The following is a 20616-nucleotide window of genomic DNA, read 5'->3' as shown; positions in this document are numbered from 1 at the left end:
CCAGTGGACATACCCGCCATGCATCCTTGATATCCTACTTCCCCCAAAAACTCAATCCAATTTAGCTTATATCTGGCAAACTAATTTTTAGGGCTTTGTGGAAAGCTGAAAACCAAATAAAAGGTAAATGAACATGAAGCTCTTATTTTTTCCCGGATTAGATGGGGACTTTCCCAAATGAGTCCATCCACAACTGAACTCTTCCAAGCCTGATTGGTCAGAACTGCATTCTTCATGTTCTGCCTTGCTTTTGCCAAGAGACAAAGATACTGTCAAACTCCTCTCATGGCAGGAGGATCAGGAGTTCAAGGCCAGTCACAGCCACATAACTACCTTGTCTTTAAACAAACAAAACAAGCAAACATACAAGACAACAACAGAACACAAATTCCCTGGGACTTTTGCAGATAAAGCATAAGAGGCTAAGCTGGGGGTGGGGGCAGCACCTCAGAGAAAGGCTTTGCTTATGTTGGCAGCAACTGCTAAACACGGCGTCCACTGCAGAACAGCGCCAATCGCCACACATAAAAGCGGCAAGCTGAAATCCAGGCACTCTCTATTATAATCTTAATGCTCTGGTTGTTTTCGAGGGATTTACTGTATGAATTTATCTTTAATTTTCTAATCTCTTTGCTGCAGAAAAACCACAGTCACAGAAGGGAACACTTGGGAGGCAGAGGCAGAAGGATTTCTGAGTTCAGGCCAGTTTGGTCTCCAAAGAGAGACTGTCTCAAAAAGAACAGAAGGGAAAAAAAAGGAATGAAAACTCATGGTAACCTTTGAACGTGCTAGCGCATTTACAAGTTGATTGAAAACAAGTGATCACCCAGTGAAAAAACAACTGCATAGGTAATCTACGAATCTATCATGTATAGGAAAACAGGAAATAATGCGTATCTAGTATCTCAATATTATATCTTGCTGTATTCATTTTCAAATTAGACAAATCTGATCCTGAGGTAAACAGTGACTCCAAGGAGAAAGGAGAGGTCAGGAGAATGAGAGCTGAGGCTGTGCAAAAAAGGGAGAGGTCAGGAGAACCAGAGAGCTGAGGCTGTACACAAAAGACAGCTGGTTCTGTAGAAGAATAATTTCTATAGGAAGGGAAAGACAAAATAAAACATACTTACATTTTGAGATTCACGACCCTTAGGAAACATTTTTGCAACATTGAGGCCATCAATAACAATATCAAAAGGAGGACAGGACTTCACAAAGCGCTCAAATCTCTTCAGTTCCTAAAAAGGCAAAGGCAGAGAAAACATTAACAGGAGTTATGGCCTGGGGATGTAGTCAGCGCTTGTCTACTCTGCCTGAGAAGCCCGGGGTTTGGTCCCCAGCACGCTATACATCAGGTGTGCGGGTCCTCTCTGAGCAGTGGAGACAGGGGAGCAAAGTACAAGTTCATCCTCAGTTACACAGGGAATAGAGGAGACCCTGACTCAGAACATACGGATCTAAAAGAACTAGACCAGGACTTCACTGTAAACATGCTGGGGTAATTTAGTATTACTCTGATAACTAAAAATATCCCTCCCATAGAACACACACACACACACACACACACACACACACACACACACACACACACACACACAGAAATTTTAGGTCCTGTTCTCTAAGTCAAGAGAAGGGAACACAGTTACCTGGCAACTGTGGTGAAAGAACAAGGATCTATCCTTTTTATTTTTATTTATTTATATTTTTTGCTGGCACACACCTTTAGCCCAAGCATTCAGAAGGTAGATACAGTAAAATCTGTGAGTTCTAGGCCAGCCAGGCCAGCCAGGGCTGTTACACAGAAAAACATTGTCTTGGAAAAAAACCAAAGCAAATCAAACCAAAAAACCAAACAAACCCATATATTTAAAAATGCTATGGTAACACACACACACACACACACACACACACACACACACACACACACACACACCCCAGAGAAACAGCTGGCATGGTGAGGTACCCCATTCCTGAAATCCCAGCACTGGGGAGTTAGAAAAGGAAAAGAGAAGGGAGGAGTGAGAGAGCGAGAACTATGGGGGTGGGGAGAGCACTGTGGAATATCTATGGCAGGAAAGCTACTTTGGGAGAGGAAGGTGATTAACAGTGGAGGGGTACAGGAGGGGAGGAGGATGAATAAGACTAGATATAATAACACACATGTATGAAAGTTCAAACCTATTTCTTTTCATGCTAATAAAAAATTAACAAAGCTAGCAGAAGAAATTTTTGCTTGGTATTAGCCAAAAGACTAAGATATTATAGAAGAACACAATATAGAAGAAAATAAAATAAAAAGGAACAAAAATCAAAATAATTTTTAAATGAGTTTATTCTTTCACAATTTCATACATGTATATATGTATATATGTGTATGTATATATATTCATATTTTCCCCTTATCCTCCTTTTTAAAATTTCATGTGTATTCATGTTGTATTGCATGTATGTCTGTATGAAGGTGTCAGATCCCTTAAAACCGGAGTTATAGGCATGAGTTATGAGCCGCCATGTAGATGCTAGGAATTGAACCCAGGTCCTCCGGAAGAGCAGCCAGTGCTCTTACCCACTGAGCCATCTCTCCACCCACTCACCTTGCCCCCAACCCCATCTTTTATCCCTTTCTCATCTCAAAATAAATTTAATGTGGAAAAGCTGTCCTTACTCCATATTTCGCATTGTATACAAAGTTATTTTAAAATGGGTCATAGAAGGCTGGGGAGATGAATCAGTGGTTAAGAGCACTGGCTGCTCCTACAGAGGAACCAGGTACAATTCACAGCACCCACGCACCTGCTCACAACCATCTGTAACTCCTATTCCAGGTGACGCAATGCCCTCTTCTCACTTCCTTGGGCACCAGGCACGCAAGTGGTGCATCCAGGCAAAACTCCATACACATAAAATAATAAAATAACTTAAAGTAAACCTTCTGGGGTTGGAGACAGAGATGGCCCAGTGGTTAAGAGCACTGGCTGCTCTTCCAGAGAACCCAGGTTCAATTCCTAGCACTCACAGGGCTCACAATTTTCTGTAATACCAGTTCCAGGGAATCTGGCACCCCATACAGATATATATGCAGGCAAAATACCAAAGCAACATAAAAATAAATCCAGCTAGGCAGTGGTGCTCACCTTAATCCCTGTACTCCAGAGACAGAGGCAGGCGGATCTCTGAGTTTGAAACCAGTCTAGTCTACAGAGGAAATCCCAGGACAACCAGGGCTACACAGAGAAACTCTGTCTTGGAAAGCCAAGTAACCAAAGTAAAACAAAACGAAACAAGACAAAACAAAGTAAGTGATGATATTATGGCTGGCTTAACAAAAAAAAAAAAAAAGTCCTTAAACAAACAAATAAACTTCTATTTAGTAACAAAACCAATTAAATATTGGTTGGAATTAGAATACTAATTTTTATAAATAAAAGTAAAATATCAAGGAAAATTAAAAGTTTCTACCCAATACAATTTGTTTGTGTCAATATATTGCTAAATAAACCAAATGAAACAAGGCAAGTGCCTTAAACTGCTAACAGGAATAAGTTTTTCTTTTTTTTTTTCCTTTTTTTTTTTTGGAGCTGGGGACCGAATCCAGGGCCTTGCACTTGCTAGGCAAGCGCTCTACCACTGGGCTAAATCCCCAACCCAGAATAAGTTTTTCTAAGAGGCCATATGTAACAAATTATTACTTGGGAGGTTAAATCAGGAGATTAGTAAGAGTCTAAGGCCACTCTGGGGCCAGACAATGAGTTTCCAGGCCAACTCAGAAAAAAGAAAAGAGTTTGAATGATGATCACCAGGGAGCACATTTCCATTACACTTAGTTATCATTTAGGTGTTGTGCTTCGCAGCACACTGCATTCATATCGGTAGTAATAACAAACAGGGACAGTGGACGGTGGCTCTGAAAAACTAATTAATGCTAGACACATAACTTACAGACTCCCCTTCCTATGCTGATACTGTGTTCACAGTAGTTGGAAATTCCTTAAAACTACAGACTGGGAAAAGGTTTGCCTGAGACAGTTTATTAGGAAGGCAACTCTCTGGATACATCATAAATCCTCATCCAGAGATTATCCTTCTAGTACGTGTTTTCCATTTAGAGAAAGAGATCTAGAATACTGGGATTTTTTGTTCCACCCACCAGATATAAACTAGTTAGGAATTCATGGTAGTAGTCCTGTAGGTGCCCTGAAGCTTAGGTTGAGTGAAATATACTGTGTGTGTGTGTGTGTGTGTGTGTGTGTGTGTGTGTGTGTGTGTGTGTGGTGTCTTTGATTATGTAGCTCTGGCTGTCCTGGAACTAACTCTCAGAGATCCACCTGACTCAGCCTGTGAAATACATTTAATGAATTCAAAAGCCACTAGGTAGTCAGTGCAGATAAGGCATGAGAAAGACATAGCCGGCCTATTCAGATAGCACACACCAAAGACAGCACCGCACGCTAATCAATGCTAGACTACAAGCCCCAGCAGCTCTCACTGCACACTAATCAATGCTAGACTACAAGCCCCAGCAGCTCTCACTGCACACTAATTAATGCTAGACTACAAGCCCCAGCAGCTCTCACTGCACACTAATTAATGCTAGACTACAAGCCCCAGCAGCTCTCACGGAAGCTGATTTGAAATTCGAGCCAAATGTGTTGGTTCCTGCCTGCAATGTCAGCATTTGAAGCTGGAGGATCAGGAGGTCAAGGTCATGCTTAGCTACACATGGAGTTTGGGGCATCCTGGGCCACAGAAGACCCTATTCAAAATGAAACAAAAATAAATAAATAAATAAATAAATACCCAATAAACTAACAAAAATCAAAGAACAATTATTTCTATGTCTGTTATTGGGTTTATGCTTAAATGTTCATTGGCCAATGATCTAGGATTGAAAAAATCTACCCATATATTTATTAATCCATTATTTCTTGGCTGTCACTAAATTTTTTTCTTAAAATAGTTTAATGAGATATAATTAATGTACCAAGACATTTATCCACTTGAAGATACAACTTAGAGGGTTGTATAGTAACTTCACAATCCACTTTTAAACCATTTGTCCTTGTAAGGAGAAACAAAACAAAACAAAAAGCAACCCACACTCATTGGCAATCAATCCTTCCCCCAGCCCCCTATAATGCAACCAGTAACCTACTTTCTGTCTCTCTAGTAGTTTTCCTATTCTGAATCATACATATGGAATTTTTAGTAAGCGAATGCTTTCACAGAGAACAGTATTTTCAACACTTATTCATATGCTGCGTAAGTCAACACTTTAACTCTTTCCTGCCACACAGAAGTCCACACCACGGCCATTACTCCGCCTACTCATCAGCGAGGCAGCAAGCTGGTTCCACGATGGGCTACTGAGAAATGCCGCTGTGTGAGCGTCGGTGCGCAGTTTTGCAAGGATGCTCGTTTCCACTGCTTCTGGGATACCTAGGAGTCGCTGTCAGAGCACATGCTAATCTTGTGCCAGACATTTCCAAAGTGGCTGTCCTATTTCACTTTCCAAGTGTAAATGAGGTTCCAACTTCTCCACATCCTCACCAACCCAGATGTCTGTATTATGATCACGCTCTTGGCTATATCGCTGTGGAATGTGCCCACTGACACACAAGAAGCTTTTCTATTTTGCAATATATTTTTTGTTTTGTTTTTTAGTTTGGTTGGTACTTTTGGTTGTTGTTGGTAGTGGTGGATTTTGTTACTGTCTAATTTTTTTTTCCTACCCCAGATCTCACCGTCTCCCTCTCGTAACCCTCCTGAGTGCTGGAATCCCAGCTAAGCATCACCACACATGGCCGTCAGAGTGTCTACTGCCTTTGTTCATTTTATGCTTTAAAGCTTAAGTCACAATGGAACCATAAAGTATTTGTAAATGTGATTCACAGAGGCTATTAACACAAGTTTGGCAGGGATCAGGCAGGTAAAATAAATACCAACACTGACTAAATATAAGAAAATCTATAGGGCTGGCCAGGTGGATCAGTGGGTAAGGGTGCTTGTGGCCTTCCCTGACCATTGGAGTTAAAGTTCCAGAATCCATGTGGTATGAAAAAGAGAATGGACATTCACAAGTGTTCACAAGCATGCATATATGTAGTGTTAACAAATAACATTTTAGGACATGGCTTTTGAACCTAGAACTTGAGATGCAAAGGGCAGGTCTATGTGGGTTTCAGCCTATGTAATGAGACCCTGTCTTAAAAACAAAACAAAATATGGCATGGTAGTTAGTGCACCTGTAATTTCAGCACTGTGGGGGTGAAGGTAAAAAGCAGAGATGTAAGGTCATCCATATGCACGGTCTGAAGACCTGAGATCTTTCCGGGGTTTTGGTGTGAGGGTGGGACATCTGAGACAGAACTTCTCTATGTAGCTCTGGCTATCCTGAACTTGCTCTGTAGACCAGGCTGGCCTTGAATGCCTGCCTCTGCCTCCCCAAATGCTGGGATTAAAGGTGTGCACCACTACCCTCAGTAAGACATCTACCTACCTTCCTTCCTTCCTTCCTTCCTTCCTTCCTTCCCTCCTTCCTCCTTCCTTCCTTTCTCTTTTTTCCATCGTGGTTTTTTGAGTCAGGGTTTCTCTTTGAAGCTCTGGCTGTCCTGGATCCACCTGCCTCTGGTTCTCAAGTGCCGGGATTAAATTTTTTCTTAAAACAATAAAAAGTAGGCATAAAGGCCTATAGCCTATGATCTCAGCATTTGGGAGACCAGAAGTTCAAGGTCATCTTTTACTACACAGTGAATCTGAGGCCAGCCTTAGCTACATGAGACCCTGTACCCTCAAAAAATGTATGTATCTCTTGAGTTTAAATTAAGAAAAAAAGAGAAACCCTGGCTTGTTAGTATAAGATCGAAAAGTATAAAAAATGTAAATAAACTCTAAAACAATATTCTTTACCTTACCCAATTCACATTAGAGGCAATGAGGCAGAACAGCTGTGCTGTTGCCATAGTAACACAGTAACGGCAGACCACGCTGGGCAAGCAAGAATCGGGAACATAATAAGGACACGTGAGCTCCAGAACAAAGAAAAGTCCATTTATAACTGTGAGAGCCTTAACCCTGTATGGCAGAACAGACTCAGTTTACAGTTCTCCTAATATTATCTGAGGAAACTAACATGTCACATGAGTGACTGTTCTTGGTAACTGGAGATGGTAAAAGTCTTAATAAACAAACAAATTTTCTAGTCTTATGCCTATAAGCCCGTGCATGAGAGGCTGTGGTGTGTTCTAGGATAGCCTAGGGAATGTAGTTAATTTCAGGTCAGCCTGAGCTACAGAGTGCGACCCTATCTTAAAAAGAAAACAGCAAACAAGGAAATAAAGGAATAAATTATAAGCTCTCTTTTCTCATTTTTTCCAATTTTTTTTTTTTAGATTTATTTTGTGTTTGAATGTTTTGCCTGTAAGCAGGCATGTGAACCACATGCATGCCTGGTGCCCAAGCAAGACAGAAGAAGGCACTGGATCCTCTGGGACTGGAGTTAGAGATGGGTGCTGAGGACCAAATCCAAGCCCTCTAGAAGTGCTCGCAACAGCCAAGCCATGTCTCCAGCCCCTCTGGTAAGCTTTCCATTCAAGTTAGAATGATGATCCACGCACACAACGGTTTACTTCTGTTCTTAATATTTGTCTAGTGTCTTATTCTACAAGGGCAACTTGGGGATATGAAGATACACCAATCAATATATATCCCAAACTTTACAACAGAAAAAGACCAGTTTTTGGTTTTTGTTTTTTTGGACAGGGTCCCTCAATGTAGCCCAGGCTGTCCTGGAACTCACTCTGTAGACCAGGCTGCCCTCAAACTCACAGAGATCTGTGTGCTTCTGCCTCCTGAATGAAGACCAATGATTTTAACATGTATTGACATACTGTGGACACAGCACTTTTTTAAGACAGGAAGAAAGGGTACACTGAACCGACCAGCTTCAGTCATCCTGGGCGTGGAGACACAGGGGAACACCAGTCATTCTGGACGCAAGCAACATTCCTGGCATGGGAACATCAATAAAAAATATCTTCACACTTAATGTGTGACTTCTTTCGGACATGGTTCCCAGATAATCCCTAACATCAGGACAGGTGCACAAGGAGCGAGACATGAGTTAATCAAGGACGTTGAAGGTGTATTTCTGGGTAGCTATGGATCCTGATCCTCAGAGTGCCCTTTTGTGGTTAATTATCTTGCAGCTGTAGCTAAGGCTCTTTCTGCCACAGCAGAAACTCAGGTGCCAGGACAGTTTCCAAACTGACAACACATGTGCACTGATGAACATGTGCACTGATAAACATGTATGTACACTGATGAACATGTGCACTGATAAACATGTATGTACACTGATGAACATGTGCACTGATAAACATGTATGTACACTGATGAACATGTGCACTGATGAACATGTATGTACACTGATGAACATGTGCACTGATGAACATGTATGTACACTGATGAACATGTGCACTGATGAACATGTATGTACACTGATGAACATGTGCACTGATAAACATGTATGTACACTGATGAACATGTGCACTGATAAACATGTATGTACACTGATGAACATGTGCACTGATGAACATGTATGTACACTGATGAACATGTGCACTGATGAACATATACACTTCGTCCTCCGAAAACCCTAGTTTACTAGAAGAGCATTTGCATTGTGGCTTGTCTGTAAGCTGAATTACTCCCTTCAGCAAGACAAGAACTGAGGAAAACTTCTATCAATAACAGCATGGCTGCCTTAGTACAGGTAGGTAAATTAAACCACACATCCAGAAAACACCATTGGAGCTTGACAGTTAAAACAGAGGCCGGAGAAACCTTCCTAAACCTTATCAGAATAGAAAGTTTAGCAAGCTCAGGCTTAGGATTTCACAGGAAGTTGCAAGAGATACTTTAATTTCCCACAGTTGCTTCATTAGCTGTAACTTCTAGAGTATGATAGCTTACTGGATCTATAAGTAAATTTTTTTATGTGTGTATACTGTCATGCATGTGCAGGCATGTATGTACAAATGTGCATGCATGTGCACACATGTGAAGGTCAGAGGACAAGCTTGGGTGTCATTCTCGGGAATACCACCCACCTCTTTGAGACAGGTTCCTCACTGGCCTGAAGCTTACCAATTAAACAAACAGGCCAGGGACCATGCTGTCTGCCTCCAGTGCTAATAATAAAAATGCACACAATCACATCCAGCATTCTTACATAGGTTGTGGGCATGGAACTCAGGGCAACTGAGCCCTCTGTAACCCTAAAACCTTGTAATCCTGTCTGAGTTTGCTGATTTCAGTAAAATGAGGGGAGAAAAAAAGCAAACAAACTTTCTTGCCATAAACAAACATCTCCCCAAATTTTTGTAGTCAGGTGTGGTAGCACATACATGGGATCCAAGCAAGTTGGGGGGGTGTTCAATTTGTTCAACCTTAGCTACAGTGAAACCCAGACTCAATCAATCAGAGCCTGAGGCGTAGCTCAGTGGTAGAGTACTTGCCCAACATATACAGGGCCCTGGGCTGGATCCCAGCACCGCCCTGCCCCCAAATTAAACAAAATAAAAATAAAAATGCTTACTTGTAAGAGGACAGGAAATACAGATTACCCAGCAGTCTTTGAGGTTTTGTGAACTGCTACTGAATGTGTACCATTATTGGAGAAATAAGTCAAAAATAAGTTTTCAAAACTTTTAACTCCATGAATTTTGCTAAGGAATTATTATAAATTTACACATGAAATGTAAAGATAAAATTGAAGTGATCTTTCATCCTATCTCTAAATGTTCAAACCACAAAAAAGTTATTTTGCACAACAAGCTAAATTTTAACTTTCTGTAGCTCCCATCATTGGAAGAGTTATGAAAATTGAGAATTTTCTGAAAGTTTAGGTAATACATTTTTTTCGTTTTAAAAGTTAGTTTACCATCAGCAGAGATTTTTAGGCAAGAGGTTAAAAACTGTAGGGAAACAGCAAGCATATGACAGCTCTCCACCGCCTGTAACTCAAGACTCTGGACACACACATCACAGCTGAGCTACACAGATACACCCTATCTAACAACACCCAAAAGGAACTGGCAGAGAAGAGTCAGAGAGACATCTCAGCGGGTATGGAGGCTTGCCATCAAGTGTGATGAGCTGATCTCCATCCCCAGAATTCACACAGCGAAAGAAGAGGATTGCCTTCCAAAAGTCATGCCATGGCTCATGACCACTTATGTGTACCAAATACACATACAAAATGTTGTGGTTTGCCCTGGAGTTATCTGTATTTTGATGCTAATTCCGCTGCTCCAAGGACAGCTGCCTAGTCAGGTACTCAGGACTCAGGTGACTTCACCAGAGCCTTCACCCCAATTAATCTGTAAAATACAGGTGAGGGCAGATATAGGATAGAAGGAGGCCTGTCATTGGACAAGAAGAAAGGATGGGTGGGAGAAAAGTTTGAAGAGTGGGAGGGAGAAGAGAGTAGCCGTCCTTGGGGCTTATAACATGGGCTCCACAGGAATTTTAGGTTGAAATCCTAGTTAGACAAGCTACTTCTTAATGACGGATTTTTATTAGAAGGTGGTTAAGTTTCTTTTAAGGAGAGTACAGAGATTACCCGAATCATGTGGGGATTTTCATCCATGGTTCGGACGGAACTTAGGGAAAAATTAGTCACTGACTCCAAGTAGAGTACTGTGATATTTACAAGTTATTAGCTTAACAGATGGATATATATTTAGGATATTAAGGTTAAATAAAATCTGTGGCTCCAGGTAGAGAGCTTAACAGATAGATATATTTTGAGCTAAAGTCCTGGTTTGATATGTTGCTTATTGGTATTAGAATTGATAGAAAGTGTTTAGTTTGTTTTATGAATTACCCCACTAAAGGCCATATGGCTCATTGATGCTGGCTAGCGAGGGTTTGTGGTTATTTTTGATATTTACCACAACAGGAAGCTCAGATCTCTTCACGGGAATTTTGGGTTTCTTTCCTGATAGTTCAGAGTACAAAAGCCTATCAGGCTCATTGTTTAACACTATTGTTCAGCTTACTTCCTTTTTTAAAAATTGTTTAATCTGGGCTGGAGAGATGGCTCAGCGGTTAAGAGCACTGACTGCTCTTCCAGAGGTCCTGAGTTCAAATCCCAGCAACAACAGGGTGGCTCACAATCATCTGTAATGAGATCTGATGCCCTCTTCTGGTGTGTCTGAAGACAGCTGCAGTGTACTTATATATAAAAAATAAATAAATCTTTTAAAAAATTGTTTAATCTTTATAGTGGGTGTGACTTTGAGTTTTATGGTTATATTAGTCCTCTGGGAGAGAGTGCAAGACACAAGCTTTTCTGGTTACAGGCTAAGGAACACAGTATTTTGGGAGAAAGATTTTGTCTTTGTGTTTTTAAAAAGTGTGATTAGGCTCTGGAAACCTCACGGAGTCATACTGATCAGATTTGATAGAGGTAGACCACCTGAAAAATTAGATTCAGGAGAATCAAACAAAAAGATATCTCGATTTTAAACTTTTGTCTTGAGAGTTGTATTTTGCAGAGTGTGCCTACTTGGATTCCTGGTCTCAAGGACTTTCAGCTGGGTCCAGCCAGGACACATGGGCTACAGCATTTGCTTCAATCTTCCTACCCCTACCCCCAAGGATATCTCAACACCAATGTACAGCTTGAAGAAGTTATGGAGGAGTCGTCGCCCCAATTCCTTGGACTTTTGTGGGGGCTGAAAGTGGTTATTCTAAAGTTGTTTTTATGAGGAATTTAGAAATGGTTGTGATTGAACAGGGAGGAATTAGCTAGATTGAGTTATACAGTCATAATCTCATTCAGTAGCTAGGCTGGGATCATATCTTTGCTTTGGTATAGAATTTATTTGTCAAAAAAAGTTTAAAAGTACAAGGTTTAGAGCCAGTCCTTCTTTGATGTTATTACAAACTTCTGAGCTGATTACACATGTGAGTTAAGGGCCAAACAGCAAATTCATGGCTCTAAGTTTGTGAGAATACCCTAGCAGATATCTTGGGGCACTGTGGTGCTGGATCTAGTGAGGTAAAAGAAAACCACTTATTATAATTTTACAACAACATGTACACACACACACACACACACACACACACATTTTTAATTTCCAAAGAAAAGCAATCATATATGTGGCTATCCAATGCTCTTTTTAATACTGTTCATAGATTTTTCATTTGTTCTGAAAAACTGGCCAAAATCAGCATTTTAATTTCTTCTATAAAAGTGTGTGTGTACTTGGGTGTATGTGTGTTTTCTGGTATGTGATACATGAAAGTGTTCTAACTATGTGTGCCAATGCGTGTGTGAATGCACGCACACATCTGCACAAGCATGTGGAGGTCAGAAGTTAATGTCAGGTGTCTTCTTGGAGCACTGTGCGTCTTAATTTTGAGACGGGCTGCCTCACTGAACTTGGAGCTCATCAATCTGGCTCGTCCAGCCAATGAACTCTAACTCTGCTTCTGTGCCCTCAGCCGTCCTGGGTTATTGTTCCCACACTTTGCCTTCAAAAAGATACCGAGGACCCAAACTCGAGTCCTCATGCCTTCATGGCCTTATTGGCTGAGCCATCTCCCCTCCCTCCCCCAATAACTGGACACTATATAGTTATCATCTTGGTCAGACACATGATTACTTGTGAGAGAAGCTATGACGACTAAGAAAGACTACATTAGAAATAAGCCCATCCGGGTTTGCATCCACTGGACTGTCTGCTACCATGTGCAACCCTGTCAATCACCTCACTTCTAGGTCCCCAGCTCCTCAGGTATAAAACACGGCTATTAATGCCTGCCTCAAAGAGCTGGCATAAAGGCTCAGTAAGGCTGGAGCTAGGAAGCCAGCTCAGTGGGTAAGAGTATTTGCTGCATAAACATGAGGTCTTCAGCTAAGATCCCTAGCGTTCACAAACACTCAGACATGACCACATGCAATCCTGTAATTCCAGAGCTTCTGGGGCAAAGGCGGGCAGAGGTGGGGTACAGACAGGATTGCTGGGGCTTACTGGCTGTCGACCTAGTTCCAGGTTCAATAAGACACCCTGTCTCGAGAGAATAAGAGAGGGAGTGGTAAAGCAGGATACCAGACATTCTACAGTGACTTCCACATATGTATGGCAAAGACACATGAACACAGACATATACACACGCACACACACACACACACACACACACACAAAATAGAATAACTTCATCACAAAAGTCTATACTACAAAAGGTCCATTCAGTCTTCCGGTCCCAGGCACTGCGGGAGCTGTGGCTTACCGTGCAGACATGGCCAAGTACAAGAACCACACCACACACAACCAGTCCTGCAAATGGCACAGAAATGGCATCAAGAAACCCCAGTCACAAAGATATGAATCTCTCTCTCTTTTTTTTTTTTTTTTTTTTGGTTCTTTTTTCGAGCTGGGGACCAACAGGGCCTTGCGCTTCCTGGCAAGCGCTCTATCGGCTGAGCTAAATCCCCAACCCCAGATATGAATCTCTTAAAGGGGTCGACCCCAAGTTTCTGAGGAACATGCGCTTTGCCAAGAAGCACAACAAGAAAGGCCTGAAGAAGATGCAGGCCAACAATGCCAAGGCCGTGAGTGCACGAGCAGAGGCCATCAAGGCCCCCGTGAAGCCTCAGGCTGTCAAGCCCAAGATGCCCAAGATGCCCAAGAGCCCCAGCCTCAAACTCAGCCGTCTGGCTTTCATTGCTCACCCCAAGCTAGAGAAGCAGATTGGAAGCTACATGGCCAACCAAAGCTCAAAGTTTAAACCAAGGCAGAGGCCAAAGCTCCAGTTAAGGCCCGGGCTTCGGCTCCAGCCCAGGCTCCCAAAGGTGCCCAGGCCCTGTGAAGGCCCCATAGAAAAGGCTCCTGCCAGTGTGAAGACAGACGGACTGCTGTGACTCACCTACCTACACACTATTTGCAGATGACAGTGTCTATGCTGTTCTCACAAATAAATGAGACAAGGAGAAAAAGGCCCATTCAATCGCTTCAAATAACTGCTTGCCAACAATTATTTGCTCTTTGTCTTTAACACAGGCTATTAGAACAACTCTCCCTACTTCCTGTTTCCTATCGATAAATGAGCTCCTTTATTTATACAGGAGTAGGAGGCCTGCAAAGACCAATAACTTTCTGTGTAGATCAAGCTGGCCTTGAACTAGCAGAATTAGCTTCTGCCCCTGGGTGCATGCCCACTGGCAAGCACGACCTCACCCAGCTTTCCCGTTATATTTAAGAGCATACTCACTCTGCATTTCCTTTCTGTCCTCCGTACAGACAACCTCTCTAGTCTACTTTCTTATTACCAAGGTACACAATCTTTACTCCCAATTTCCAGTTTATTCCTGACTTCATTGAGCTAAACAAACGCTTTGTGTATAAAGTGTAATGTTAAAGACAGTCATGCTTTCAAAAGCCATTTACTTTTAGATGTTCTCATATGAATGAAACAATTCTCATCTAATTCAGCTTAATCCTCATTAAAGAAAGGAATTCTCCTACCGGTTTTCTGAGTGCTGAGTTTATCACCATACCCATGCCTGTTTTTTTGTTTTTTTTTTTTTTTCTCCTTTAATGAAAAGGCACATACCAAAAAAGAAAGGGGAGGCGGGGAATAGAAAGAAGGGGGCGGGGTGAGTAAAAACCCAAGAAGGAAGAATGTATCAGATAAACAATACCAAGTCTAACTTGCTAAATAATTAAATAGTAGATCTAAGGCCAGGCCAAGTGGCACATTCACACAGTTGGACACCAAGGCAGGAGGATTCTGAATTTGAGATCCAACTGAGTTATACAGTGAGATCCTATCTTAAAAAACAAAACGCACAAAATAAAAAAAAAGGGACTAGGAGAAAAAAAAAGAGGAGATGGAAGAGATAAGGCACGAGGTAGAAGCCCCAGGGATGTCCCGGGAACACTGTTAGCTCAATGATAAGCTTGAACCTCATCAGTGATTCCCCGGCATGTCTCGCTTGCACAAACAAATGAACGACTAAAAGATCGACCAGGAACTGGAAGGTGAGTCAGTCGGCCTAGCAGTAACTGATGACAGTAAGGGAAATTTTATGTCCCTGTGACCTCTGACAGCGCTGAGATTGGTTTCATTATTCCTGACAAAAATTACTAACTCTCATTACATAACTTGCTCTGCCATAACTAAGCAAACATGCAAGCTAAGCAATACTTTTTTAGCCTCAAAAACATATATCCGTGTGATGAGGAGGTAAGCATTACGAACACAGTGTAGGGAACAGACCTAGGTTTGAATCTTGACTTCGCCACTTACACTGTATAATGTTGGTGAACGAGTGACTTCTCTGAATGCTTCCCTCCCTATAAAGGAAGTACTTCTTCCAGACAGCTGCTACTAAATGACACAGCGAAATAAACCGTAGCCTTACAAAGCCTCACATTTGCTTATTTGCTGTATAATTAACAGTATTTGTGGTAACTACAGAATATCAAGTATTCAGGAAATTACAGTGGGTGCTACTCCCTGGAGGAGATTCTGGTTACATCGAAGGGAAAACAAATACTGAAATAAAAAAAATACAAACTCTGAAACAAGAACAGAGTTCTTGTTACAGGATTCATAAGGAAGCAAGTGAAGACTACAGAAGTCTAGAAAGATACGGGAGCAGAGGTAGAATACAGTTACAAAGGGGGTTAGATGGGTGGGGCTAGGAGGTAGGGAAGAGGAGGGAATACAGGGAGAGAAACTAACACAGAAGAGCTTTTGGAAAAGCTATATGGAAACCCAATACTGTAGAAGCTTCATGACATACATACATACATACATGGAGGGAGTTACCCTATAACAGGGGGAAAACAGAATAAATACCACAGGCTTCTATATAAAAGCCCCAGTAACAAGAAAGGATTACTTTCTTGTGTGTTGCTAGCCAAAGTGGTCCCACAGACCCTCAAACATTATGCTGCTGCTGTTGCTCTCAGTTACCCTCCAAAATGTGTGGTAAGACCCTACTGTAGAAGAGAGCACTTATTTGAGCCGTAAGCATGAAGAAACCAAGGGGGTGCTGACCTGAGCTCGCTACTGGCTAGCTTTCGTGGAGGTGGAAGGAAGTATGCACGTTACTGGATAAAGAAGCAATCATTAATTTCCCTCAACTCTGAACCCTTCAAACTGCAGTAACAACCTGCCTGGGGAGATATATGCCTGCTTGTAGAATAGTGACACAAATGTCATAGGACTAGTCAATCACTTTCTGGTTGGATTTAAGGCCAACTCCATGAGATGGAGCCCAGAGATAGAATCGTTAAGGAGACCAAGGACCAGAGGCTAAACGGTCATACGCCCTAGGGAAGAGCCCTTTGCTATAGAATCCGGCTAATGGACACAGTACTAACGTGACTTCTAATAACTTATTCTATGCACACAGACTAGTGTATCTCAAAGCCATCCTTCTGTATTTGTCAACTATCACAGAAGCCTGTACCTGGTCAGCTCTCAGAGAACAGGAGGCTTCAGAGTGCTCATCTCTAAATCAGGACATCTCATTCCCCTCCCCTCAAACCTCAGGGATCTTTGTGGGAGAGGGGGTGGAAAGGCTGTAGGAGTCAGAGGTGATGCATGGCCATAACTGCTTCCCAGACATAGAAGGGGCAGCTGCATATCTGAACTCACAATGACAGCACACACAAGACCCTCGCAATTTCATGGGAATGAGGTCCCACCTTAGTGAGGAGATTCTAGCACTTGGTAGCTGTTGGGAGAAGGGTCAGTTTTCTTCAATTGTATGATACCTGGTTCACAGATCCCACACCCAAAAGTAGCTGGGCAACATAAATTGGATTTCATGGTGGAATGGATCTGTTCAAAATACATTGTGTGAATTTCTCAAATAATTAATAAAAATATTAGCTTTTTAAAAGTCAAGAAAGAAGACAGAAAAGGCACTTAAGAAAGCCTCAAGGATTTGGAGATAAGAACACAGTTGGGGAAGTGGGTGGGACACTAAGAAGTAGCCCAGAGCTGGTAGGTACTGGCTGAAGTAGGTGTTTAGGGAGGAGAAGTGAGAGTCAGGGCCTGAAACACAGGCTGTGGCTAAACTAGGAAAAGCTACCTGTAGCACGGGTTTGGGAACTGCAGAAGATTTTAGACAAAGGATGATATGATTAAGTCAGTGTTCTGAAAGACCAATCTGGAAATAGGGAGAAGCGGATGTTAGAAGGGAAGCATACACACGAGTGAGACAGGAAGTAGTGTGCAAACTGAGCTGACACTACAGGCCTGGATGGAATTAGTGCAAGTGAACAGGAGAGGCAATGGTGAGAAATGATGTAAAAATCACATCTGTGACACATTAGATGCCAAAGTCAAGGATTAGGAAGGAGACAAAATCAGCTTTAATCGTTTGGGTCCGGGAGGCAGATAAGGAGGAAATAACAAAGGAGGCTTGAGAGCCACAAAGGGGAAGCATTTACAAAGCACTTGGCTTGCTTGCTTGGTTGTCTGTTTTGAGTCTTAGCATCACTGAGCTCGGCCTAGATCTCCCATGGAGACCCTTGAAATCACAGAGATCTGCCTTACAATGCTAGGATTAAAGTCACACACAGCCATGCCCAGCAAGTTCATTTTTGGACAAGTTGAGTTCATAACTGACTCACTTAAAAATGATTCATAAACATATGGTCACGGTTACCTTACGTTTAAGATGGGATGAGGGCAGTAACACAGCTCAACGGGTAGGGACGACTGCTGCCAAATCAGACAACCAGAATTCAATCCCTGGGACCCCCTTGGTAAAAAGACGGAAAGGACTCCTGAAACTTGTCCTCTGACTCTATACCTGCACCTCTGTGTGTGTGCTCAAGCAGGAGCACATGTGAGCATGCGCGTGTGCACACACCATTAAATACATGCAATTAAAAGCTCCATCCCGATACAACAGAAATAAACTTAAATTTGGACCTAAACATTGTCTACAGTTTTACTGACCACACAGCTGACAGGGAGGTCTCATCAACAGCTCTGCAAACAAAGGCTCCAGAGGTCACCTCTGGCCATTCTGGCACTCAATGACTACCAACTACGTGAAGTCTCTCTGACAGAGGCCGTGGATGTCAAAAACAAAATGGCAAGTGACTTGGGAAGAAACGTCACAATTTTCTGCCGGCAAAAGCCCGGTCTATGTTTAGAGGCAGCAAGGGCTCCTAAATATATTTTGTGGGGATTTTTCTCCTTCTTAGAATAGAAAAAGATACATTCCTTTCTTACTAGGCAAGGGCAGTACCAGAGCCTGTTTATTTACCTAGGGTCAGCCTCTCTAGTCCAAGCTGGCCTTGACCTCGTCACCCTTCTGCCTTCACCTTCACAGCTGCACGCAGAGATTAGAGCAACATGCTACCCATCCCAGCCTCCAGACAATATTTTTGGAAAAATGAACAAACGTAGTCGACCTCAAGATATTGGCAGGGACTGCTGGGAAGGTATTAACTCTGACTAGAACTTTCAACTTCAGTCAGACAGTTCCTGTGTACCATCATACTCAGCTCCTCTGACTGCCCCGGTCACTCTACCTAGGCAGGGCCTTAACACCCTCCCAAAAATATATCCTTGGCAGCTTTTCTCATTTCGAAGACTTTGAAAAATACTCAGCTCAACAAAACACAAGCATCCGGACAACAGGAACCTGCAAAGGAACGTCAGCATTTTTGTTAGCCTGTCAGGATGTGATCGTTCCATTCTAGGTCCAGAGCAACACACAGCGAGCTACATTACAGCCGTGGGCCGTTAAGTTGCTGGCTGCTGCGACAACCTGTACTATCCGCAGATTCAAATCATCTGCGCACAGCTACGACTGGCATAAACGTAATTCCGGACCGACAGGACAGACCTATTGCTAAACCAGCCACAGAGTCCGGCTTTGCACATTCCTCTCTTGCAATTATAAAATCTCCAAATGAAAAGCCAGGCCCTGGAGCTCGGGGAGTCACATTTCACTTCCCTGCAGCTGCCCCACAGCTCAGGCCCACGCAAGAAGCTGGAGGAAATGCGCCTGGAGACCTGATCAACAAAGGATGGAAATCCCCACACCTCGCACTTCCCAATTAGCACTGTGGAGGACAGCGGCTCTCAGGCTCCATTTCCCTACAGGGAAGTCTCCCCACCCAGAGCGGTGGTGCTATAGCTCACACCTGCACAATAGCCAGGGCAGAGCATCTGCTGAGTACAGCCGTCCAGGCCGCTCACTGGCTAGCACATTCACACGCACAGGTTATTGGTTTTTTGTTTTAAGTTAATAACTTTTGTTAGTCAGAAGCAATGGGGTGCAATAGGAAGCCTCTCTAGAGCCTACTCAGAAATGGAATCTCACTTTTTTAAAAACAGAAAAAGGAACAATTTACCACCGTACGGTGACATGACACTTTCCCAGGTTTGGGGATGTCTTGGCTGGCCTGGAACTCAGAGATCCACCTGACTCTGCCTCTGGGATTAAAAGCATTTGCAAGCCACGCCCAGCAAATTTCAGTATTTTCAAAATATTTGCTTAAAGGAGACTTTCACTCTTCAGTGGTGTCCCAAATTGTTTTCATCTCACAGTGAATATGAGTACACAGTTTTAACTAAGGGGAGATGCTTCAGAGAGATGCTGCTCTGTGAGACACCACTGACGACTGACGCACTGGTTAAAGCCTCCTCCAGGACTCTTACCTGCAAGTGCATGTGTATTTGTTTAAGATAGCAGTTCTTCCTCACTTTGTCTCTCTGTGTGTGTGTGTGTGTGTGTGTGTGTGTGTGTGTGTGTGTGTGCGCGCGTGTGTGTGTGTGTGTGGTGTATGGGTGTGCATGTGCATGTACAGGTCAGATGTTTCCAATGGATGTCCTTCTCAATCATTTCCTACTTTATTATTATTTTAATTTCACTACCCTTATTGACTGATTGATTGATTGATTGATTTAGTGTGTGTATGTGTGTGTGTGTGTGTGTGTGTTCACATGCTTCAATATCATGGTACATGTATGTATAGGTGTGAGAGGACAAGTTTTGGGAGATGGCTTTCTCTAACCATATACGTCCTAGAGATTAAACTCAACTACCTTGGTCTTTGAGACAGGGTCTGTCACTGAGCCTGGAGCTCTCAGGCTCAGCAAGGTCCTGAGTTCAATTCCCAGCTACAACATGGTGGCTCACAACCATCTGTAACACTCTTCTGGTGTGTCTGAAGACAGTGACAGTGTACTCACATACATAAAATAAATAAAAATCTTAAAAAAATTTTTTTGTAACGGCAATCTAAATCATAATACAAGAGACAGAATTATAAACCCCGCACAAGCCTGTAAACTAATGTGACCTGAGAACACAGGCCAATTTTGTGTCATATGTAACCCCATCTACTCCCTCCCTATTTTCAGGTTGTTTTCTTTATTTACTCTTTTTTTTTTTGAAGCAAGGTCATGTAGCCTAGGCTGGCCTTAGACTCACTATGTAGCCCAGGCTGCCCTTCAACCCGTGATCAATCTTCCCGCCTTAGCCTTTTGTGTGCTAGGAGTATACCTGTAAACACAATACCCTACTCAGTCTTCCTTCCTTTCTCTCTCTTTCTCTTCCTTTCTTCC

The 20616-nt window shown here is 42.5% G+C and overlaps 1 protein-coding gene across 1 annotated transcript in view; it reads right to left on the bottom strand.

Moving 5' to 3' along the window:
• The window catches only part of Prorp (protein only RNase P catalytic subunit), an 84245-nt gene that overhangs the window by 45922 nt on the left and 17707 nt on the right, over positions 1-20616 (bottom strand). The window contains exon 4 of the mRNA XM_032907750.1: positions 1131-1238. Within this exon, the coding sequence (XP_032763641.1) occupies positions 1131-1238 (108 nt within the window). The remainder of the gene's footprint in view (positions 1-1130; positions 1239-20616) is intronic.

This window comes from Rattus rattus, chromosome 7, assembly GCF_011064425.1.
Source record: "Rattus rattus isolate New Zealand chromosome 7, Rrattus_CSIRO_v1, whole genome shotgun sequence".
NCBI lineage: Eukaryota > Metazoa > Chordata > Mammalia > Rodentia > Muridae > Rattus > Rattus rattus.
Note: the sequence above shows the minus strand (reverse complement) of the source record. Positions and strands in the feature narration are given on the sequence as shown.